We start from the raw sequence: 25,176 nt of genomic DNA, 5'->3' as shown, positions 1-25,176 counted from the left end.
TTTTGTATGCTCTAGATTCCGAGTATGAATGGATGTTTTCAGCTATTTCTTCACATTTTGTGTCATGGAACATCAACAAATGAAGGTCCCAAAAACTTGACTCCATCTATATCATTAAGTTCAACTCTACTTTAAGGAGGCGGTTGTTCCCCAGTCATATTTTGAGTGTCTTCCTAGCTAAGGGGCTCACCTTTGGCACTATATCTGACAATGTTCACTTGTTATTCACGAGGTTTTCACTGGCCAATTTTTTCAGAAGTAGGCTTCCAGGTACTTTTTTCTAGTCTTTTTTGATTTGAAAGCTCTGCTGAAATATGTGTATAACATGCGACCTTGCTGGTATTTGAAATGTTAGTGGCATAGCTTCCAATATCACAACCACACAGAAGCCACCAAAGTAGGACAAACTGAGAGATGCATGGGGTCAATACAATTAGTATGATAAATTCTGTGCTTATAACTCATGTTAATTAACAGGGGTGAATTCATGTATATAAACTCATTAAATGTAATAAAACTTTTTTTAACCGTGAGCATGAAGAGTACTTGAATAAGACGATTCATACTAGAGGGAAATCCCAGTAATACTTTGATTCTGGGAGAGCCTTTCGAGATTTTTCACAACCTCAACCACAAGATAGAATTTGTCCTGGGGAAAAATCCCCTGGATGTAAACAAAATGAACATACCTCCAGCCTGGACTCTAGAAAAGATACAAAATAGAAAGCCTATGAATGCAGTGACTGTAGGAAAGCCTTAAGTTCAATCCTATATCTTAGGAAGCATGAGAAAACTCACATTAGAAGGAAATCCTTTGAATGTAGTCAGTGTGGGAAAACATTTCAGAGCCACTAATCCATTAAATTGTACATGAGAACCCATCCTAGATAAAAACCTTACAAGTGTAATCAATGCAGAAAGCCTATGCTCAAGCTATTGCCTTATATGACACAAGAGAAATCGTATCAGGGAGAAACACTGTGAATGTCATGACTGTGGAATAATCTCCTGGGACAGCTCACTGCTTGGACAACATGAAAGAATTCATTCTAGAGAAAAACCCTACAAATATAATCAATGCAGCAAAGCCTTCACTAGGACCTTTAGGTTTACCATGAACAAGATTATACATACTGGAGAGAAATCCTATAAATGTATTGGTTGTGGGAAAACTTTCAGTGTTCTTCCATGCCTTAGAAGACATAAGTGAACCCCTCTGTAGATAAATATTTTAAATGTAGCCACTGTGGAGAAGCAACAAATAATCAGTCATTCCTTAAGACACACCTGTGAATTCACACTGGAGAGAAACCTTACAAGTGTGAGGAATGTGGGAAAACTTTCAGGATGAGCTCTAATCTTATTATACACAAGAAAATTCATACTGTAGTAAAACACTTTGAATGCATTAACAGTAGGGAAGCCTTCAGGGATTGCTCATGTTTTAAAGAAAATAGGAGGATTCACATTGGAGAAAAACCCTTTTCATGTAATCAGTGTGGAAAAACCTTCAGAGTGAAATGCTTCCTTATTCGGCACAAGGAAATTCACATGAGAATGAAACAATACAAATGAAAGGAATGTGGGAAAGTCTTCAGTTATCTCTTATCTCATAGGAAACGTGAAAAATCACACCAAGGAGAAGAAACCTTTTAAATGTAGTCAATGTGGAAAAACATTTATTAGGCATGTATCTCTTAAACTACACATGAGAACTCATACTAGAGAGACATGCTCTGAGTGTAATCGATGTGGAAAATACTTTAGGATAAGGTGTAATCTTATTGTGCATAAAAGAATACATACCAAAGAAAAATTCTATTAATGCAATGTCTGTAAGAAAGCTTTCAGTAAATGTTTATTCTTCAGGCATCATCAAAGAACTCTTGCTGCAGAGAATCCCTTTTAAAAAAATCGTTGTGGAATGGCATTCAGTGAACACTCATTCTTTAAGACATACAAGTGAATTAAACCCAAGAAAAACATTGTGGTTGTAGTGTGTTGCTATGATGCTGAACAGGTTTCAGTGGAGCTTCTAGACTGAGACAGACTAGGAAGAAAGGCCTGGTGTTCTACTGCTGAAAATCAGCCAGTGGTCACAATGATCATGGGAATGATGTGTGACCAGGCAGAGCACAATATTGTTTTTTGTGCATGGGTTTGCCATAAGATGGATGTTTTTGTCAGGTGTACCTGTTTTTCTTGGGTTTATACACAGGAGTGGGATTTCTGGCTCATAGGGAATACATAGGTCAGATTTGTTTGATACTGCTAAACAATTTTCCAAAGTGGCTCCATCAATTTACATCTCCAGCACCTTGCCAATATTTTACGTCTGTCTTTTTCATTTTGGCCATTTTGATAAGTATGTACTGGTACCATGTTTTGTTATTTTAGTTTAAAAAAAAAAAAACCTCAGATTTTATTTTCAGTTAATTTTAAACTTAGAAAAGTTGCAAAGATAGTACAGATAGTTTCTGCATACCCCTCAAAGGTTCACATTGTTAATGTAATGAATTTATCAACTGCTTCCTTTATAGTTATTCTTTTTTGTGGCCTCCTCAATCAGATCATTGATTTTTGTTTTATTTTTTTTTGAACATTCAAGGTTTTATTATACCTTTAAAATACAGCTAAATATATGACAATTCCTAAATCTAACTTTTATAAAATTCTTGCAGACCTAAAGCATTCACTCAGCACGCTGTGTTAGGGCTAGAGTTTAAAAATCACTTTCTTGAACAATCACACATACCTCTGTGATTGTCTAAGCCAAGTCATCAATCTCCATAGTATGTCCTCTCTTCCACCTCCTACCACTGATTTATCCAAATCTCTTCCAGTTTTTTTTTTTTTTACAGAGTATTAATGTTTAAAATGCTAAAGTCTATAACAGTGCAATTAAATGGCCTCCAGAGAATTTCATTCCTTCCTCAGCTTGAATTAAAATTTTTTCAAGAGTGACTTTATCATAGATTGAGCAGAGGATAGGCCTTAAGATCATTGGTTTTGATGTCTGTATTTTTCAGACAACTCCTAAAAGCCTGCTCCAGTAACTAGTAAACTGGCTGATTTCTTTGCTGCCTCTTCCTTATAATAAGCTCGTTCATGAAGGGAGATTAAGAAAAGAGAAACATTTTGAAGTGTAACTTTGTGGAGATGATCCCATGACACATCATCTGCATCCCTGAGCCTCTGTCCCTCTTGGGACTCACACTACTGTGGTTCTATAGCCCTTCAATGATCACTTCTGGCTCAGAGACAGCTGGAATCTGGTCTAAGGAGAATCTCACCAGCTCCCTGGAGGTCAGACGCAAGGATACAGGAGAGGGCTCCCCAACAGGGGAAAGAAATCATGGTGGGAAGAGGATGGCTTATACCTGGCCTCTCGGGATCAGGGAGTCAGCCATCTAGGAGTTCTCTCCTTCTGTGAGCTCTGCTGCTTAAGAATTGGAGCTTCCTTGGGAAAGCAATGATAGTAAAAAATATAGTGAGGAGCTTTGGAAATTGAGCCCTCAGGAGCACAGAAACTGCAAATTGTTTTCCTTTGACCATCCCGCTCAACGGCCCTGCTTAGGGCAGGAAAAGGACACCTGAGTCTCCTCCCAGAGATGATCCCTCTCACCCAAGAGCCATGTGCCTCACTCTGTCCATCTCCCCTTCCTGAGGACAGGTTTTCCATCTTCCTCCTTCAATATCCAGAAGAACACTGAAGAATCCTTCACCGATGGCTCCAAGGTCTACTGAAGTGCCCTGATTAGCATTTCATAATGTTGTGGGAAACTGAACAGGTCTTTCTTTTTACCAGCCTATCTGGAGGACATTTGAGAGGTAAGAGAAAGTTCAATGAGTTTACATTATAGAGGAGACCTCAAGTTAAACTATGATCCTCTTTTTGCTAATATTTACTTTCCCCCTTGCATCCAATTTACAAGCAGCTTTCATTAGTCCCATCTCCCTACTATGTGTTCTAAATTCCAAGGACTTTTTCTCCACCCATACACGAATTAGCCCTTCCAAAAATTTGATAAATGTTCTATCATTCTCTCATTTCTTTGGCCAGGAGTGGGGCTGGGGTGTGGTGAAGTTGCCTTTCCAAATTTCCCATTTCTGGTTCCAGAATTCACACTTAGAGAATCCTATCTCCTCCCTGTCACCACACTGTGAGTACCCTGGGAAAGGAGGTTGAGACCCATGTAGAATTGTTGTTCTACCTTTCCAGTATTTTTGTTTTTCTTTAAACAAAACAAAAAATACTATGGAATGTTTTAAAACAGAGCAGCACAGTGAACCATAAAACAGCCATGCAATTACCTTCCAGAATTAATTAATACTGACACTTTGCCACCTTTTCAAAAATAATAAAATATTACACATACCCACGGAGTGCTATTTATTTTTCTTTCTTCCTCCTCCTTTCCTTCCCATAGGTCACTACTCTCTGGAATTTGGTGGGTATTGACCATCCTTAGTTTAGCATGTTGTTTCATTTGAATGTGTCTACCAAATACTTCTCTGCTATTAAAAAAACAAACAGAAAACTGTAACACATCTAAATGTGATGATGGATGTTAGAATTAAGGAGTCAGAGCTTTGTGGGGAGGGAAGGTCAGGATTGAGATTGTGCAGGAATACCCAAAGGCTTCAAGAAGTTCTGCATTGTTTTACTTATTAAAAAAAAAAACAGGAAAGTAAGACACAGTGCTTGAATTTGTTCATACTGGCTGGTGGGTTCAAGCCCTTCATTGTCATCTTTTATAATTTTCAAGATGCTTGAAATATAAAAATAAATGATAGTTATTTTGGGGTGTATTTATATTTCTATAAATTTCACTGTGCTATTTTTTTTTTTTTATAGCTCTTATTTGTCAAATTAGCTTCCTCTCTTCATTTTTTTTCCTTGCTTAATTTTATACATCTGGAAATAATTTAAATATTTTGATTTGGAATACTTTTTACAAGTTAATTTAAATATGATGAAGTAATATTAAAGTAACATTTTCACACTATTCCATCACCTGACATTGCCGTATTTTGTGTATCTATCCCCACACTGATGTGTGTTGAGGTTATTTCCTCCCTCTGCTTCATTACACTAGGAGGGCTTCCAGTGGGAGCTGGAGAACATCTCTCCTTTGCCCAGTCCTAGGACATTATTCCTGGGGTATCTTCCCTCCTTTCCTCCTTCTTCCTCTTTCATTTCTGTTCTACCTTCCACTTCCCCCCTGGGCACCAGCAATTGGCCACAGCTAAAAACAATAATGGTAAATCGTAAAAGTCATGGCAGGGTAGGGCTGAGCACTATGCTTGGTGCTTTTCCTTATTTCTTATCCCTGCAACATCCTTGTATATTTTTATAGGAGCCAGTTGCTATTGAGTTGGCTCTGACTCATGCCAATCCCATGTATGTCAGAGTAGAACTGGGCTCCACAGGGGTTTCAATGGCTGATTTTTCAGAAGTAGATCACCAGGCCTTTCTTGTGAGGCACCTCTGGGTAGGCTTGAACTTCAAACTTTTGGTTGCAGCTGAGCATGTTAACCATTTGTACCACCCAGGGTCTTCTATTTTTATAGTAGTTTCCATTTTACAACTGAAAAAATTTGAGTCTGCTCATCGAGGATCAGAGACCTTTCTATGTCACAGAGCTAGCACAGAGGGTCCATGATTGAATCAGGGTGTGTCTGAGTCCTGACCTTATCTCTATATGGTTGACATTTTTATGATCACTTGTTTTTCTCCAGGAGAAATCAACTCCCTATTCAGGGCCTCAATCTGTGAAGCAATGGGCTGGGTTATGTGAAATCACTGTACCTTTCACTATACACATGCTGGGATTCAAGATACGGTTGCCCTAATTTGAGACGCTATTAAAGAAATTGCTAATAATTAGCTTATGAAAACAGTGAACGGATGCTTTGACATTGCCAGGGCACAGTAATTCCTTATTGTCTCTTTTGGGGACTCCAGGATCAATTTATCAAGAAACTTGATAAGCCATAGGGGATAAGAGAGGCCTGGAGCTAGTCCTGAGATGGTTCACTGGGAACTTCTCCAGGAATCAGTGCCAAGCCTGAACTGGGGGCTGAGGTGGTGCAACTAGGACCAATAAGAGGCACGGTCTGATATTCTGTGACTTTTACTCTCAACATTTTCTTTTCTAGTATTATCTATTAATTATGCAAATGAAAATGATGGGCTGAGACAAATACAATTAAGAAGCAGATTGCCAGGCCTTTCTTTTAGGTATCTCTGGGTGAGCTCTTACCTCCAATCTTTTGGTTAGCAGCCAAGTGTGTTATCTCCACCTCCCAGGGACTGACTCCACGGGGTATAGAGGGACTAATTATTTTCACAAACTGTAATAAAAAACCGTAATAAGAAAGGAAAAATAATGGGGAGAAAGACACTGATGGGATACATATGAAGAAAGTAAAGGGCAAATGAACCTAGCTTGACTATTTATGGAAATTGTGCCTCCTGTTAACATTTGAATATTTTTTCAATTTTTTTTTTTGCTTTCATTCATGTAGTTAAAGACAGTTAAACAGAAAAGATCATGGGTTTTTACTATAGAAACTGTAACATTGAGGAAGACTTAAGGAATTTAAAAACCCAAGTGTTTCGTCTTCTCTCTCAAACATAAGGTTAACACCAAGTAGCAAGTGCTGAGGTTTTTTACTGTGAGTGTGCTCTATGCCAAATACTTTGCACTTATTACTGTGAGTCCCAACATTACTCTGTAAGTGTAATTACCCAGGTGTATTTACTTCAACTTCCTTTTAACCCTTCACCAGGCATGTTGGCAACTTACCTATTAAGTGGCCTGAATATCAGGGTTAAGACATATTTTCTGCTTAGGACCCTGAAGATTAAACTTAAAACTTATTGCTACTTTGTTTTACGTACTTAAGACTCTACTGTATTGTTTTCCTAGGGCTACCATAACAAAGTACTGGGTGGCTTATAAAAACAGAAATTTATTTTCTCATAGTTCTGGAGGCTAAAAGTCTGGAATCAGGCTGTCGGCTATGTTTATGCCCTCTGAGGGCACTGAGGGAGAATCTATTCCATGCCTTTCTCCTAGCTTCTGGTGGTCGCTGATGATTCTTGGCGTTCCTTGCCTTATAGATGCATCACTTCAATTTCTGCCTTCATCTTCACATGGCTGTCATCCCTTTGTGTCCCTCCCTGTCTCTTATCTTTTATAAGGACACCACTCATATTAGAGTGTGATCCACTCTACTCCACTATGATCTCATGTTAATTGATAACTGATAACATCTTCAAAGTGCCCATTTCCAAACAAAGTCAGTGTCACAGATACTGGAAGTTAGGACTTAAACATATCTTTTTGGGGGGACTCAATCCAATCTATAACACCCATGTAGACAAGTTTCCTCCACCATTCTGTTATGGAAAAGTGGCCTCATCCTACTTCAGAGAAGGACATTTAGTCTTCAAATAATGAGAAAGTTGCAGCAATATATTTGCCCAGCATCTCCCCTTCTTTCCTTAAGGAGAAATATCAAGGAATTTGTGGACACATTCTACAGTTGCTACACTCAGGACTAAAACAGGGACATGTTCTATGTGATGCAACTTCAAGGCAGCAGAATCTCTATTAGCTTGGGTCCCTAAGTGACTCTGTGGAGCAGAGCCCCTAGTTACCAGCATCTCTTAAAATCAATCACATAGGCAAGTAGCTTGTCTGGCCCATAACAGATTCATATAAGCCTCTATTCTATCAGGCAGCATTTTCTAATCTTCATCAGGTCCTGAAGATTTCCCCTTTTTGGTGTTGTCACCTGAAACACACTAACTATGTGGGCCAGGACATGGAAGACTGAAGATCGAGGACTGTGCTCAGGATTTTATTTACTAAGTCACTAGAGTTATTCAAAGGAAATCTGAACAATTTCATAGGAAGCTGAATTACAGACTTTTGGGAGGCATTACCACATAATGTTTAAGCATGCCTGTTCTGGAATAAGACTTTCTGGATCAAATCTCAGCTATGTTACTCACTAGCTGGGTCTTTGCGTAGGTTACTAAATATCCCCTTGCCCAGTTTCCTCAAGCATAAATAGAAGAAAGTGAAACCTAACCTTTAGGTTATACAAAAGGGTTAAATGTGTTACTATTAAAAACAAAAAAAAACTATTTTATGGCTCTGCCCAATGGAAAAGGCTAAAAACAATGACCAACTCAACAGCATTGAAAACCCTATAGTGGCCAGACTGTGGTCTAAATATCATTTACCACTAAAAAGAACCATGGCTTCCTGGAGGAATGGTTGGTTCAAGATCTGGGATAGAAATGCATAAGATGGGCCTAGAACATCTTTCATACCAGAGTTAAGGGAGATATGAGATTGCTAGGCTCATTTCAGAAGGACTCCGGAAGCAAGGTGAAGAAGTTCCCACTGGCCAAAGATGGGGAAATTTGAGAATTAATATGAATAATAACTGAAATGAGTTGAAATGCATCAAATGTATTTACAATCCTAGAGTTCATAATGATATAGTGTTTGCCTTTGTATAATGCTGGGAACTAATTTACTATTTTAAAAAGTGATGGATACAGAAATCAAGGTATAGTCTGCTTTGCCTATAATAACTGTACCTCAAGGTAATCATATATTTGATTAGGGAAAATTCCTCTTTATGGAAGTATTTCAGCCCATAAATGAAAAAAAAAAAAAAAGAATATCAGCATTTTGTAACCTCAATAACATAATGGATCCAGGCAATATTTATCATTAAAAAATAGGAAAAGCAGTCAGTATGTGCTTCCTCATGAAAATACATAGGGTGTTTGCCAAAAATTGTACCTAAATCTAATCAAGCAAATTTTTCCCTTAAAGATCTAGATAATAAATATTTTAGGCCTCTGTCACAGCTACTCAACTCTGCTGCTGTAGCACATAAAAGCCATGGACTGTGTGGAAACAAATGGCTGTCTTTCAATAAAACTATTTACAAAAGCCAGCAGGACTTGACCCATAAGCTCAATTTTGCCAACCTGTGTTCTGGAATACAGCCTTCGTAATTTCATCCTGGATTGATTTTTTGCTGGAAGTCCTGCTATAATCCTAAGGGTGAGCAAAATGTCTTGTTCCTATTCTATTCTCAGTAAGTAGCCCTACTTGAAAAAGAATATCAAACCAAAACCAAACTAGTTGCCAATGAGTCAGCTTTGACTCATGGTGACCCTGTGTTTGGCAGAGCAGAACTATGCTCCATAGCGTTTTAAATGGCTGATTTTTTTTTCAGAGTTAGATCATCAGCCCTTTCTTGCCAAGGAGATTCTGGGTGGGTTAGAACCACCATCCTTAAGTTAGTAGTCCAGTGCTTAACGATTTGCACCACTCAGGGACCCCTAGACAAAGAATGTGTGGTGAATAAAAACTTGGGAACGAGGAGAAGTGGTGAGGGGAATAAAAGGTAAATAAAGGAGAGGAGAAAGGAGAAAGAGAAGCAGAAGCAAATACCTATAACTGATATGGTTTCCTCTTTATGGGAGTATTTCAGCCAATAATTGAAAAAAATAGAATATCAGCATTTTGTAAACCCCAATAAATTAATGGATTCCGGGTATATAATTATCATTAAAAAAAAATATAGGAGAAGCAGTCAGTATGTGGGTCCTAATGAAAGTACATAAGAATGTTTGCCAAAAATTGTACCTAAATCTAATCAAGCAAGTCCTTCTGTAAAGGTTCAGATAATAAAAATTAAGATTTCTCTTACATTTGATTTTGTTGTCACCCCCATCTTTTCTATCAGACCTATCACCAACATGACACCAGGGAACCTGTCAGACGCGGCAGAATTCCTCCTCTTGGGGCTCTCGGAGGGTCCAGAACTGCAGCCCCTCCTCTCTGGGCTGTTCCTGCCCCTACACCTGGTCACTGTAGCTGGAAACCTGCTCGTCATCCTGGCCATCGTCTCTGACTCTCACCTCCACACCCCCATGTACTTCTTCCTCTCCAACCTGTCCTTTGTAGACATCTGTTTCACCACCACCACGATCCCCAAGGTGCTGGCCAACACCCAGACACAGAGGAAATCCATCAGTTACGCAGGCTGCCTCACCTGGATCTGCTTTGTCCTGACTTTTGCTGGACTGGAAAATGGAATTCTAGCAATGATGGCTTATGACAGATTTGTGGCCATCTGCCACCCACTGAAGTGCACGGCCATTATGAGTCCTACACTCTGTGAGCTGCTGGTTCTGTGGTCCTTCCTCTTTGGTGTCCTTGATGCCCTGCTGCACACTCTGATGGCGCTGCGGCTGTCTTTCTGCACAGATCTGGAAATACCCCACTTCTTTTGTGAACTAGCTCATGTTCTCGAGCTTGCCTGCTCTGATATCCTCATTAGTAACATCTTGGTCTATGTAGTGACCAGTCTTTTGGGTGTTGTTCCTCTCTCTGGGATAGTTTTTTCTTATACTCGAATTATCTCCTCTGTCCTGAAAATGCCATCAGCTGGTGGAAAGTATAAGGCTTTCTCCATATGTGGGTCACACATAATAGTTTTTTCTTTGTTCTATGGAACAGGTTTTGGGGTGTACCTTAGTTCTGCAGCTACTCACTCCTCTAGGAACAGTGCAGTAGCCTCAGTAATGTACACTGTGGTCACCCCTCTGGTGAACCCCTTTATCTGCAGCCTGAGGAACAAGGACATGATAGGGGCTTTGAGGAAACTCATCTCTAGAATATTCTCTTTCCATTGACGTGCCAGGGGCTTTAGCCTTAAGCTGCTGGAACATACCAGAAAGAAGTAAATAATGAGAGATTCATAAAGTCTGACCAAGTTCTTTGAAAACAGGAGACCAGAGACTGTAATGGTTAACGGTGAGAACTTGGGAATCAGACCACCTTGGTTCGAATCCCTTGTTCTGTGATAGCTCTGTGATGTTTAAAAATCGGTTTCAACCCTCTAAGATCAGTTTTCCTTATTTATAAAACTGGCATAATTATATTAGCTCACATCTTTGGCAAAATTTGGGAAGATCTGAGATACTTTATCAGTGAGGATGCTTTTAGTTGTAAGAGGGAAAAGTCTCAACTAAAATAGGGACATAAAATAAAAACAAGTATCATCTTTCCTAACAAAGAGTTTACAGGTAGAGTAAGTTTAGGCACAGAACCACTGGGGTGTTTTTTACTCCCTCGTGTGTTGGCTTCCTCCTTAGGTTTTTCCCTTGATGTTCACAAATGGCTGCAACAGTGCATGGATCATTTCCAGATACAGAAAAATGATCGCCTCTCCTTGGTGTCTTTGTAATGGAGAGATGATATTTCCAATGTGTCATCCAGAAGACGTTCTCTTCATCATCAGCATGAATTGGGACATATGCCATGCATTAGCTTCCTCATCCTGCTGTAATGAATTACAAGTGTGGTGGCTTAAAACAACACAGATGTACTGTCTTATAGTTCTGAAGGTCAGATGTCTGAAATCTTTTTTTTCTAGGCTAAAGCCAAAAGGTTGGGATCCTTTGGCTAACATGAATAGTTCTGCAATGAATATTGGTCTCTGCTTGTATTCCTGCTTACAACAATTCTTTTGGGTATTTACCTAGGATTAGGATTGCTGGATCATATGATATTCAATGTTTAATTTTTGAGGAGCTGCCAAACTTTTCCACAGTGGCCGTACTACTTTACAGTTCCACCAGCAAAGGATGAAAGTTCCAATTTCTCCACATCCTCACCAACAACTGTTATTTCCATTTTTTTTTTGTTTGTTTTTAATCACAGCTATCCCAGTGGGATGAAGTGGTATCTCATTGTGGTTTTGATTTTCATCTCCCTAATGGTTAATGTCCCCCAAACTGACAGATACGTGGAGGACATTAACTATTTAGGGAGATGAAAATCAAAACCACAATGAGATACCACCTTAACCCCACTAGGATAAAAAAATCAAAACCACAATGAGTTACCACCTTAACCCCACTAGGATAGCTATGGTTAAAAAACAAACAAAAAAGAACAGACTAGATGGCACCTAACAACAACGACAACAATGGTTAATGTTGTGAGCATCTTTTCATGAGTTTGTTAGCCATTTGTATATCCTTTTTGGTGAAGTATCTTTCCAAGTTTTTTGCCAGTTTTTTGATTGGGTTGTTTCTCATTTTATTGAATTCTGTACTGATCCTGAATTCTGTATTTATCATTTTCTTTGATATCCTTCTATTATGTTGAATCCTATGAGGTTGCCATTATTTGATAATTTTTGCTCTACAAAACTGGTGTTTTCATGAGATTTAACTACATCTTTTTATCACAAGTTTACGTATCCCTACACAGTTTATCGGAAACCATTGTTGTGTAGTGGTTAAGAGCTACAGCTACTAACCAAAAGCTCGGTGGCTCGAATCCACCAGGCACTCCTTGAAAACCATATGGGGCAGTTCTACTGTGTCCTACAGGGTCACCATGAGCTGGAGTGAACTCGACAGCAATGGGTTTTTTTGTTTTTTTACACAGTTTCTTAAATGTCCCTTTTTGAACCTGTGAAACTTTAGTATTAATGTATGAATTTGTGCCTTGATAGCTTTTCTCCCCAGTGTGCTTTTCAGATTCAATCTTGTTGTTGGATGTATTCATTTGTTTATTTTCAATGCCATATACTTTTAAATGTCATCCTTTCTGATGTTGATGGAAGTTTTGATAACTAGTGTTCTGCTGTTATTGAGACAGGGAAGAGATCAGGCTGGCTGAATTAAAGAAGGGCTACATTTCAAGGCCCTCTGTGCTTAATTAGCTATAATTAAATAGTCTCTGGATGTAAAACTAAGTGCAGATCACCACATAACTTTTGCTGCTGGCACGGGAAAAGTACTTGTGATTAACAAACTAGGTGCTTAGACAAGATAAAGGGCTACATTTCAAGGCCCTGTGTGGTTGACCAGCTATAAATTACTGCTAATGCTTCTGAGTTGTTTTTCTAAGGCCTCACCAGGTGCACGGCATGCACAGTCAAGATCAGCGTGGACTATGAATGACATTCCACGTGAGACTAACATGAACAGAGTCCCCTCGCTGGGCTTGAACCAAGGTCCAGAGGCATCATGCATACACAACGTCCCAGAATAAGTCCTTATTGACATCCTGGCAGCCTTTGTGACAGACTCCCTCTTGGTTCCAGCAACCTCTGCAAGGAAGTCCATGTTGAATTCTAACTGTGTGAGCATTTGATTTTCATAATCCCTCCCCTTCACCTAGAAATCTCCACCCATCTAAGGAATAAAAACAATGCCTTTTTCCCGCCTAAGAACTTTTATAAGCCCTATGAAATCCTTTGTTCAGTGAGAGACTGGAGGCTAGTGTAGGTGGAAACCCTCTCCCTCTCTCCCTCATGAGCCTTTTGCTTGTCCCTAATGAACCTTTGTTTGTGCAGAATCTCTGAGCCTCTTCTGGTCATTCTTGGTAAGAAGAAGGTAAGAATCTATGCAGGGCTTAGTCTCGAGCTGGGAAGTCCTACCCTGTAACATTATGAATAAAATTGTTGGAATATTCTCATACATGTCTCCCGGTAGAAATAGAGTTTCATGCTTGGGTGAAGTTATTGTGTATAGTGGAGTGCCTATTCTCCTACTGGTAGTTAAAAAGAAGTCTTCCTAAGTGATAGAACCAATTTACACTCCTGTTAGAAGGCATAACAGGCACCAAGCAAGTCAGTAGAACACACTACATTAGCCCTCAAAGCTTTGAAAATAATCTTCTGTTCTCTGAGACAATTTACACAATAACCCTGGCCTCTGGACTCTAGGCATTGGCCACACTCTCCAGATTCTGAGTAGAGGACCCTCGGCCCTGGCCTTCAAGTGCCCTTCCAGGCCCACTGGGACAGCAACTCTGCTCCCTCAGGCTTTAGGCCCACCATTCTCCTCAACTATCTGAGTGGCAACTCCACCCTTAGAAACCCCTGAGGTCTTGGCCATGCCTTTTGAGACTGAGGCAGCTCAGCTTCTTGTGTTCCTTGTCTCTTCAGCTTCTGCTTCATGGTTTCTTGGCCTCTCAGCTCCTCAGGCCTCACACTTGCATCTGCCTTGCTGGAGCAAGTGCTCTAAAGCTCAGTAGCTCCATCAGTAAGTGCCTGGAGGCAACCCACTCTGCCAGGAAGCCTCCTGCACACAGGCACTCAGCTCTCTGGTTCCGTGGGTGGGCTCCAGTGCCACCTTGTGCTGGTCTTCTGCTTCTGCTGCTGCTTCTCTGCTCTTGCCGCTTCTTTGCTGCTGCAGGTTCTCTGCTGTGCTGGTCCTCTGCTGCTGTCGCAATTCTATCCATTCACAGTTTCAAAACCTTTCCCACATCATAGGTGTCTGTTTCAGCCTCACCCCACTCAGTACAAAATTCTGTCTTAGTCATCTAGTGCTGCCATAACAGAAATACCACAAGTGGATGGCTTTGACAAAGAGAAATTTGTTTTCTCACAGTCTAACAGGTAATGAGTCCAAATTCAGGGTGTTGGCTCCAGGGGAAGGCTTTCTCTCTCTGTCAGCTCTGGAGGAAGGGCCCTGTCCTTAATCATCCCCTGGTGGAGGAGCTTCTCAGGGGCAGGGGCCCCATGTCCAAAGGACATGCTCTGCTCCTGGTGCTGCTGTCTTGGTGGTATGAGGTCCCCAACTCTTTACTTACCTCCCTTTCCTTTTATCTCTTGAGAGATAAAAGGTGGTGCAGGTCACGCCCAAGGGAAACTTTATTTTAGACCAGGGATGTGACCTGGGTAAGGGTGGTGTTAAAATCCCACCCTAATCCTCTTTAACTTAAAATTACAATCACAAAATGGAAGACAACCACAGAATACTGGGAATCCTGGCCTAACAAAGTCCATGGTATACATTCAATATTCTTTGCCAATACCAGAATTTAAAGGTGTTAATTCTCTTTGTCTTCCTTATTCTTTGATCATATGAGGCAATTGAAAACACCTTGGCTTGGGTGAGGCACACCTTAGTCGTCAAGATGACATCTTTGTTTTATAACTCTTTAAGGAGATCTCTCACAGCCCATTTGCCCAATGCAATGAGTCTTTTGATTTCTTGACTGCTGCTTCCATGCGTGTTGATTGTGGATCCAAGTAAAATGAAGCCCTTGACAACCTCGATCTTTTCTCTTTTTAAGATGTGACTTATTGGTCCAGTTGTGAGGGTTTTTGCTTTATTTTGAGGTGTAATCCATCCTGAAGGCTGTCTTTGATGTTCATTAGTAAGTGCTTCAAGTCCCCTTCACTTTTAGCAAGTAAGGTTGTGTCATTTGCATAATGGAAGTTGTTAACGAGTCTTCCTTCCATCCCAGTGCCCAGATCTTCTTGATATAGCCTGTCTTCTACGATTATTTGCTCAGCATACAGATTTAATAGGTGTGGGGAAAGGATACAAGCCTGATGCACACCCTTCCTGACTTTAAACCATGTAGTGTCCCCTTGTTCTGTTCGAACAACTGCCTCTTGATCCAAGTACGGATTCCTCATGAGCACAATTAAGTGTTCTGGAATTCCCATTCCCTACAATGTTATCCATAATTTTTTATGACCCACACAGTTGAATGCTTTAGCGTAGTCTGTAAAAACACAGGTAAACTTCTTTCTGGCATTCACTGCTTTCAGCCAGGACCCATCTGACATCAGCAATGATATCCCTGGTTTCATGTCCTCCTCTGACTCCAGCCTGAATTTCTGGCAGTTCCCTGTTGATAGGCTGCTGAAGTCACTTTTGAATGATCTTCAGCAAAAATTTGCTTTCATGTGGTATTAATGATATTGTTGAATAATTTCCACATTCCTTTGAATCACCTCAAAAGGTCTTGTATATGCAAACCCCACCTACCTCAATCTAAGGGATTTATAGTTTGCGTTTTACATTTTTGTCATTTATCTGCTTGGAGTCTATTTTTGCCATTGATGTGAGCAAGCATCCAAATTCATTTTATGTCCCAGTGACTTTTGTTAATAAACCCATTCATTCATTGTAGTACCAGTTCTGCATTAAATAAACTACACATTTATGTGTTGGTCTTTTTCTGCTCAAAATAAGTTTGTTGTTCTAATGAACAAGCCCAAATCCATAGTTGGTTATAACCAAAAAGATATATTGTATCACAGGTTGGCTGTTTACTTGATCATTTGCAATTTTCTCAACAATGTTGATGACTAAGAGCAGTAATTTCAACCCATGGATTATAATGTGAAAAAGTGTATATTGAAGTTCTTGTTCTTGGTAGGTGTGGCCAAGTCAGTTCGTATTCATAGCAGCCCTGTATACAACAGAATGAAACACTGCCCGGTCCTAAGCCTACTGTTGTGGCCACTGTGTCAGTCCATCTCATTGAGGGCCTTACTCTTTTTCACTGACCCTCTACTTTACCAAGGGTAATGCCATTCTCCAGCTGGAGGTTCCTCCAGATAATATGGTCAAAGTAAGTGAGACGAAGTCTTATGTTCTTCAATTCTAAGGAGCATTCTGGCTGTACTTCTACCAAGATAGATTTGTTTGTTCTTCTGGCAGTCCATGGTATATTCAATATTCTTTGCCAATACCATAATTCAAAGGCATCAAATCTTCTTCAATATTCTTTATTCATTGTCAAACCTTTGCATGCATATGAGGCAATTGAAAATACTCTGGCTGGGGTCAAGCCCACCTTAGTCCTCAAAGTGACATCTTTGCTTTTTAGCACTTAAGAGAGGCCTTTTGCAGCAGGTTTTCCCAATGCAATATGCTGTTTGATTTCTTGACTGCTGTTTCCATGGGCATTGATTGTGGACCCAAGTAAAATGAAATCCATGACAACTTCTATATTTTCTCCATTTATCATGAGATCTTATTGGTCCAGTTGTGATGATTTTTGTATTTTCTTTATGTAGAGATGTAATCCATACTGAAGGCTGTGGTCTTTGATCTTCATCAATAAGTGGTTAAGTCATTTTTGCTTTCAACAAGCAAGGTTGTGTCATCTGCATATCACAGCTTGTTAATGAGTCTTCCTCCAATCCTGATACCACACTTTTCTTCAGATAGCTAAGCTTCTTGGATTATGTGCTCAGCATACAGATTGAATAAGTGTAGTGAAATGATACACCCCTGATGAACAAATTTCCTTATCTTAAACCACACAGTATCCCCTTGTTCTGTTTGAATGACTGCCTCTTGGTTTATATACAGGTTCCTCATGAGCATGAATTAGTGTTCTGGAATTCCCATTTTTCAAAATGTTACCATAAATATTTGTTACCATCCACACAATCAAATGCATTTGCATAGTCAATAAAACACAGCTAAACATCTTTCTGGTATTCTCTGTTTTCAGCCAAGATCCCTCCAACATCCGCAGTGGTAATCCTCATTCCATGGCCTCTTCTGAATCCTGCCTAAATTTCTGGCAGCTCCCAGTCCATTTACTGCTGGAACCATTTTGGAATTACCTTCAGCAAAATTTTACTTGTGTGCGATATTAATGATATTGTTTGATAATTTCCACATTCTGTTGGATCACCTTTCTTTGGAATGGGCACAAATACAGATCTCTCTTCCAGTCGGTGGTGAGGAAGCTGTCTTCCAAATTTCTTGCGATAGAAGAGTGAGTGCTTCCGGTGCTGCATCCGTTTGTTGAAACATCTCAATTGGTGTTTTGTCAATTCCTGGAGCCTTGTTTTTCACCAATGCCTTCAGTGCAGCTTGGATGTCTTCCTTCAATACCATTGTTTCTTGAGCATATGCTACCTTCTGAAATGATTGAACAGCAATCAATTCTTTTTGGCACAATGACTGCATATTCCTTCTATTTTCATTTGATGCTCTCAGAGTCATTCAATATTTTGCCCATACGATCTTTAAATATTGCAACTCGAGGCTTGAATTTTTTCTTCAGTTGTTTCAGCTTTAGAAATGTCAAGCGTGCTTTGCCCTGTTGATTTTCTAACTCAAGGTCTTTGCACATTTCATTATCATACTTTGTCTTCTAAAGCCAACCTTCAAAATCTCTTGTTCAGTCTTTTACTTCATTTCTTCCATTTGCTTTAGCTACTTGAGATTCAAGGGCAAGCTTCAGAGTCTCTTCTGACATCCATTTTGGTCTTTTCTTTCTTTCCTGTCTTTTAAATGATCTTTTGCTTTCTTCACGTATGATTCTCTTGATGTCTTCTCACAACTGGTCCAGTGTTCATTCGTTAACTTTCAAAGGTGTCAAATCTCTTCTTGAGATTGCACTAAAATCAGTTGCTGTATACTCAAGGTTGTACTTTGGCTCTTGTGAACTTTATAAATTTTCTCCAGCTTTGACTTGAACTTGCATATGAGTAGTAGATGGTCTTTTCTGCTGTCAGCCCTTGGCCTTGTTCTGACTGATGATATTGAGCTTCCCCATCAACTCTTTCCACAGATGTAGTCGATCTGATTTCTGTGTATTCCATCCTGTGAGATCCACATTTATAGTAGCCATTTATGTTGTTGAAAAATGTGTTTGCAATGAATAAGTCGTTTCGGACTTGTAAAATTCTCCATGGGATTTTCAACATGGTTTCTATTACAAAGGCCATATATTTCAACTACTAATCCTGCTTCTTTGTTTCTTTTATATTCCAATCACCAGTAATTATCTGTGAATCTTGATTTTATGTTTGATCAATTTCAGACTGCTGCAACTGGTAAAAAATCTTCAGTTTCTTCTTTGACCATAGTGGTTGGTGCATAAATTTAAATAGTTGTATTAACTGGTCTTCCTTGTTGGTGTATGGATATTATCCTATCACTGACAGCATTGTACTTCAGGATCGATCTTGAAATGTTCTTTTTGCCATTCCTCTTCTATTTTTCATTCCTGGCATAGTAGAGCACATAATTGTCCAATTTTAAATGGCCAATGCCAGTCCATTTCAGCTCAGTAATGCCTCAGATACCAATCTTCATGTATTCCGATTCATTTTTGACAACTTCCAATTTCTTAGATTCATATTTCCTACACACCATATTCCAATTATTAATGAATATTTGCAGTTGTTTGTTTTCATTTTGAGTCATGCCACACCAGCCAATGACAGTCCCAAAAGCTTTACTCCACCCATTTCATTAAGGTCAACTCTACTTTGAAGAGAAAGGTTTCCCCAGTTATATTTTGAGTGTTATCTTAGCTGAGTTCTCTAGATAAGCAAAACCAGTAAAGTGTATAAATATATCTGTAGAGATAGATTTGTATGAAAGAAACGGGTCACGTGGTTGTAGGGGCTGGAACATCTCAACTCTGTGGGTCAGGCTGGAGGCTCCTCCTGAGTTACACAGCTGCAGGAGCTAGAGAATCCAAGAACGGCAAGTCAGCTGGGCTCTGGCTCACAGGCAATGAAGACTGATGAATCCCAAGATTGACAGGCAAGAGAGCTGGTGTACTGCCAGCTCAAGTCCCAAGAAGCAAAGATTAGATGAACAGGTGCCAGCTGCAGGATCCAGTTCGAGCAAAAGCACACGAGGTTTGCCATAAAGTCCATCTATATTGGATGCAGGCAACACCCTCAAGGAAACTCCCCCTTCAACTGATTGTCTACTCACAGCAGATCCCATCATGGTGGTGATCACATTATATCAAATCTCATCAAGGAGATGATCACATCACTATGCAACTGTCAAACTACATCATAACTGCCAAACCAATGAGAATATTGGCCCATCCATGTTGCCATGCAATCTTAATGATCACAGTCTGTGCCTTATCAACTTGACGCCTATATATATCTCCTTAAACCATATGTAATCTCTGAATGAAAATAATTTTAAAGTCATATTTGTGTCCAACGTGTACAACTAGCACACGTATAACCAAAAATGCATTAGCCCTCTTTATGTCTTATGTTTTATAAGTGGAGAAAACAAAAATATTCGATGCACGCATACAAGACATAGATACTCAGAACAATTATAGTCCATGTTTCTACAATTGGTCATGTGGTTGTAACTGGTGTTTAGAATACCTTCTTTCACCATCCATTCTATATTACCTTTGCCCTTAGCATACACCTCAGCTAATTGTAGTTCTTTGCCTGATGTGATGACTCAAACCTTCATTCCTGGTGGGCCATGTCAGAATTGGGTTGCTGTGGTTTTCCATTGAGTTTAATCACAAGGCATGGTAGTACTAAGTAATACCCCAAAGAATCTCCTGCATTCCAGGCATTCTCTTCTTTACCTCCATCATGTAACATCAATTCAATTTCCTTTTGGTAATCAGGATCAACCACACCAGGCAGTATGATAACTCCCTTCTTTGCCTGTCGATCCAGAGGAATAAGGAGCCCAAAGTGTCCAGGTGGCATTCTCAACTTCTATCTCAACTGAATAAGTAATGTGTCTCCAGTCCCTTTGAAACTGAGAGCTCTAGACCTGCAGAGCATAGGGTTGAGGGGACAGGAAGCAAAAATTTTGCGAGTGGGTCATAAGGGGTAACAGTGAATGGTTGTTGTTGTTGTTATTAGGTGCTGTCAAGTCGACTCTGGCACATAGCGACCCTACGTGCCACAGAACAAAACACTGCCCGGTCCTGCGCCAGGCTTGTAATAGTTGTTATGCTTGAGCCCATTGTTGCAGCCACTGTGTCAATTCATCTCTTCGAGGGTCTTCCACTTTTCCACTGACCTTATACTTTACCAAGCATAATGTCCTTCTCCAGGGACTGATCCTTCCTGATAACATGTCCAAAGTATTTAAGATGCAGTCTCACCATCGTTGCTTCTAAGGAGCATTCTGGTTGTACTTCTTCCAAGACAAGATGTGTTTGTTCTTTTGGCAGTCCGTGGTATATTCAATACTCTTTTTCAGCATCACAGTTGAAAGGCATCATTTCTTCCTCGGTCTTCTTTATTCATTTTCCAGCTTTCACATGCATATGATGCAATCGAAAATACCTTTTTTTTTTGGATCAGGCCCAGCTTAATCTTCAAGATGACATCTTTGCTTTTCAACACTTTAAAGAGGTCCTTTGCAGAAGATTTGCCCAGTGAAATGTTTCTTTTGATTTCTTGTCTGGTGCTTCCATGGGTGTTGATTGTGGAGCCAAGAAAAATGAAATCCTTGACCACTTCCATCTTTTCTTCATTTATCATGATGTTGCTTATTGGCCCAGTTGTGAGGATTTTTGTTTTCTTTATGTTGAGGTGTAATCCATACTGAAGGCTGTGGTCTTTGATGTTCATTAGTAAGTGCTTCAAGTCCTCTTCACCTTCAGCAAGCAAGGTTGTGTCATCTCCATAACACAGGTTGTTAATGAGTCTCCCTCCAATCCTGATGCTCCATTCCTCTACAAATAGTCCAGCTTCTAGTATTATTTGCTCAGTACACAAATTGAATAGGTATGTTGAAATGACACAACCCTGACACACACCCTTTCTGACTTTAAACCACTCAGCATCCCCTGGTTATGTCCCAACAACTGCCTCTTGATCTATGTACAGGTTCCTCATGAGTACAATTAAGTGTTCTGGAATTCCCATTCTTCGTAATGTTCTCCATAATTTGTTCTGATCCACACAGTCGAATACCTTTGCATAGTCAATAAAACACAGGTAAACGTGCTTCTGGTATTCTCTGCTTTCAGCCAGAATCCATCTGGCATCAGCAACGATATCCCTCGATCCATGTCCTCTGCTGAATCTGGCACGGATTTCTGGCAGTTCCCTGAGACATACTGCTGCAGTCACTGTTGAATGATCATCAACAAAATTTTGCTTTCATATGATATCAACAATATCATTCTATAATTTCCACATTCAGTTGGATCACCTTTCTCGGGAATAAGCATAAATATGAATTTCTTCCAGTCGTTTGGCCCAGTAGCTCTCTTCCAAATTTCTTGGCATAGATGAGTGAGCATTTCCAGTGCTACATCTGTACGTTGAATCATCTCAGATGATATTCCATCAATTCCTGAAGCCTTATTTTTCACCAGTGCCTTCAATGCAGCTTGGGCTTCTTCCTTCAGTGCCATTGGTTCCTGATCATATGTTATCTCTTGAAAAGTTTGAATGATGACTCATTTTTTTTTGGTGTAATGATTCTGTGTATTCCTTTCGTCTTCTTTTGATGCTTCCTGGGTCATTTAATATTTTCCACACAGACTCCTTCACTATTACAACTCAAGGCTTGAATTTTTTCTTCAGTTCTGTCAGCTTTAGAAATACCAAGCACATTCTTCCTTTTGGTTTTCTATCTCCAGCTCTAGTGAATGGTGCTACTCCCATTTCCACCCCTTGATTCCTGGGTCCAGGTATCTTGGCTATGGGAGAAACAGCACCACATATTGGATGCTAGTTTAGAGCATATAAAGCCTCCTGGAGAACATTGCCCCAATCCTGCAGGTACTGCTACCTAGCTGCAATCATAATTGTGTCTTTAGAAGGCCATGCCATCATTCTATCAAACCAGCTGCTTCAGGATGATGGGAACATGCTAAAACCAGTGAATTCCATGGACATGGGCCCACTGCAGCACTTCATTTGCTGTGAAGTGAGTCCCTTGATCTGAGGTGAGGTTGTATGGGATACCACAACTGTGAATAAGGCATTCTGTAAGTCTATGGATGGTAGTATTGGCAGAAGCGTTGTGTTCAGGGAAACATTCATATTCAGAGTGTCTATTCCTGTAGGAACAAAATGCCACACTTTCCATGATGGAAGAGGCCCAATGTAATCAGCCTGCCACCATGTTGCTGGCTGATCACCTTGAGGAGTGGTGCCATATTGGAAATTCAGGGTTGGTCCCTACTGCTAGCAGACTGGGCACTCAGCTGTGGCTGTAGCCAAGTTGGCCTTATGAATGTTTCTGAACCCATGCATAATCTCCATCCTTGCTATCATGACCACTTTGTTCATAAGCGCATTGAGCAATGACAGGCGTAGCTGGAAAAGAGGATGACTGGTTTCCACAGACTGCATCGTCCTACCCATTTGATAGTTAAAAATCGTCTGCTGATGTCACACTTTGTGCTTCACCTTTTGGTGCTAACTGGGATGTCAGCCAGGTCTGGAAGCCAAAATAGGTGGTGGGGTTGTGTGTTTGAGAACATTCAGCATTGCCTTGTAAGACATCTGCTTCAGGCAATGCACCAGGCACAGTGACTCAGACAAAGGCTTTTTAGGCACAGCTGCTTTAATCTCATCAGGTGGAGTGGAAGTGGGTTCTACCGGGGAGTGTGGCTTAGCAAACAAAAATGGAATAATCTCTTCAGATGGGAATGAGAGGGCAGGTTCTGTTGGTAAAAAAAAAAAAAAAAAAAAAAAAAGTGGTTTAATGGAATTTAGGGGTTCGGTGTCCCCAGCTTCCTGATTAGCTGCCTATATGTTTCCATATACGACAAATTTGTCTTGGAAGAAGTGCAACCAGAATGCTCCTTGGAAGCAAGAAGGGCAAAGTACGTTTCACATATTGTGGACATGTTATCAAGAGGGATCGATCCCTGGAGAAGGACATCATGCTTGGTAAAGTAGAGGGTCGATGAAAAAGAGGAGGACCCTCCATGAGATGGACTGGCACAATGGCTGCAACAATGGGCTCAAGCATAACGATTGTGAGGGTGGTGCAGGACCAGGCAGTGTCTTGATCTGTTGTACATAGGGTCACTATGAGTTGGGATCGACTTGATGGCACCTAGAAACATATCCCCATCCCAAGTTTCATGATCCCATTTCTTCCCAATCAATGCCCTCACTTTAACTGCAGACACCACTGAAGATTGGGAATTCAGTTGGCACTGTAATTCAGCCACTCTGGGTTTTGTTTTTTCACAATATCAGGTCTGTTACTACAAGAAATCAGGCTTTCTTTCAAGGCACAAGTGAAAAGTTTTATGTTGTTTATGTGGCACTTGAGTTGTGACTCTGAAGCCCTGAGCTCATCTCTTTCCTTCATCACTTTGTCTAGGGAATGTAGGACCAAGCAACCAGCTTCCTTATACTTCCCATTATTATAAAACTTAGAAAAGTGTCAAAAGTGATCACCCAGAGCCTCACCTTTACCAATAGGTGATCAAAATATTTCTTTTGCCACCTTACACCACTGTGATGGTTAAAATAGTGTGTCAACTTGGGTGGGCCATGATTCTCAGTGTTTTGGCAGTTGTGAAATGTTGTGATCACTTTTCTTTTGAAATTTGATATGTGATTACCCCCATGATAGAATCTGTTGAGTGGTAGCAGTAGAGGTGGGGCCTGTGGTAGCTCACTGCCCCCTCAGCCTTCATCTCTCTATCTTCCACTGGCTAGTTCCTTTTTCCTGCTCACCTTGAAAAAGTTGTTGGCTTGTTCTAGACCCAATAGCTGTTTCTTGTCAGACTTCTTGTTCTTGGGACTTGAGCTAGCAGCTTACCCACCCATCCTGGGATTTGTCGATCATCATGGCCTGCGAGCAAGAGTCCTGCTCCCTGACCTGCCTCTCTTGGTTTCTCCAGCCCCTACAGCTGACTCAGGAGACACTTATGGTCTTGCCTGCTGACCTTGGGGATTCCTTGACCGTCACAACTTGTGAGCAGGATCCATGCTCTCCAACCTGCTCATCTTGGGCTCACCAGCTTCCGCGTCTCCGTGAATTGGGAAAGGGCTCTATCCTGATCCAAGGACTTGGGAAGTTCTAGCCCCTGCAATCGTATGAGCTGTTTCCTTAATATAAATCTCTCAGTCTATATTTATATACATTACTGGTTTTGCTTCTCTAGAGAACCCAGCCTAAAACAACCATGGATTGGCAGTGCCCACTTCATTACTGGAAGCTGTCATTAACATCTGTAATACTAATCGGACTTGAAAACCAATTTGGAAAAGTTATCCTTACAGTTTTGTTTCTCTAGAACCACTCTCGGTACCAAATGTCTTAGGCTAGGTTCTGTAGAGAAGCAAGACCAGTAAGTGTATAAATATATAAGTAGAGAGATGTTTATATTAAGGAAATGGCTCACTCAGTTGTAGAAGCTGGAACATTGTTCCAAGCGGTGGGTCAGGTTGGAGGCTTCTTCTGATTCACATAGCTTCAGGGGATGGTGAATCCAAGTTCAGCAAGTCAGACAACAGGGCTCTGGCTCACAGTCTGATGAATCCCAAGATCAGCAGGCAAGACAACACATAAGACTCTAGCTCAAGTTCTAAGGGCAGAAGGTCAGAGGAACAGGCACCAGCTACAGAATCCAA

The 25,176-nt window shown here is 40.4% G+C and overlaps 1 protein-coding gene across 1 annotated transcript; it reads left to right on the top strand.

The window, feature by feature from the left end:
• Window positions 1-9,799: 9,799 nt before the first annotated feature.
• LOC126074053 (olfactory receptor 7G3-like) lies at window positions 9,800-10,738 on the top strand. Its single transcript, XM_049881393.1, has one exon. The coding sequence runs from the start codon at window positions 9,800-9,802 to the stop codon at window positions 10,736-10,738; it is 939 nt and encodes a 312-aa protein (XP_049737350.1).
• Window positions 10,739-25,176: the final 14,438 nt, after the last annotated feature.

The sequence above is a fragment of the Elephas maximus genome, chromosome 3 (assembly GCF_024166365.1).
Source record: "Elephas maximus indicus isolate mEleMax1 chromosome 3, mEleMax1 primary haplotype, whole genome shotgun sequence".
Lineage (NCBI taxonomy): Eukaryota > Metazoa > Chordata > Mammalia > Proboscidea > Elephantidae > Elephas > Elephas maximus.
Note: the sequence above shows the minus strand (reverse complement) of the source record. Positions and strands in the feature narration are given on the sequence as shown.

Bases quoted from the DNA above. Each gene is read 5' to 3' on its own strand.
- LOC126074053 (XM_049881393.1), top strand. From the start codon at position 9,800: ATGACACCAGGGAACCTGTCAGACGCGGCAGAATTCCTCCTCTTGGGG.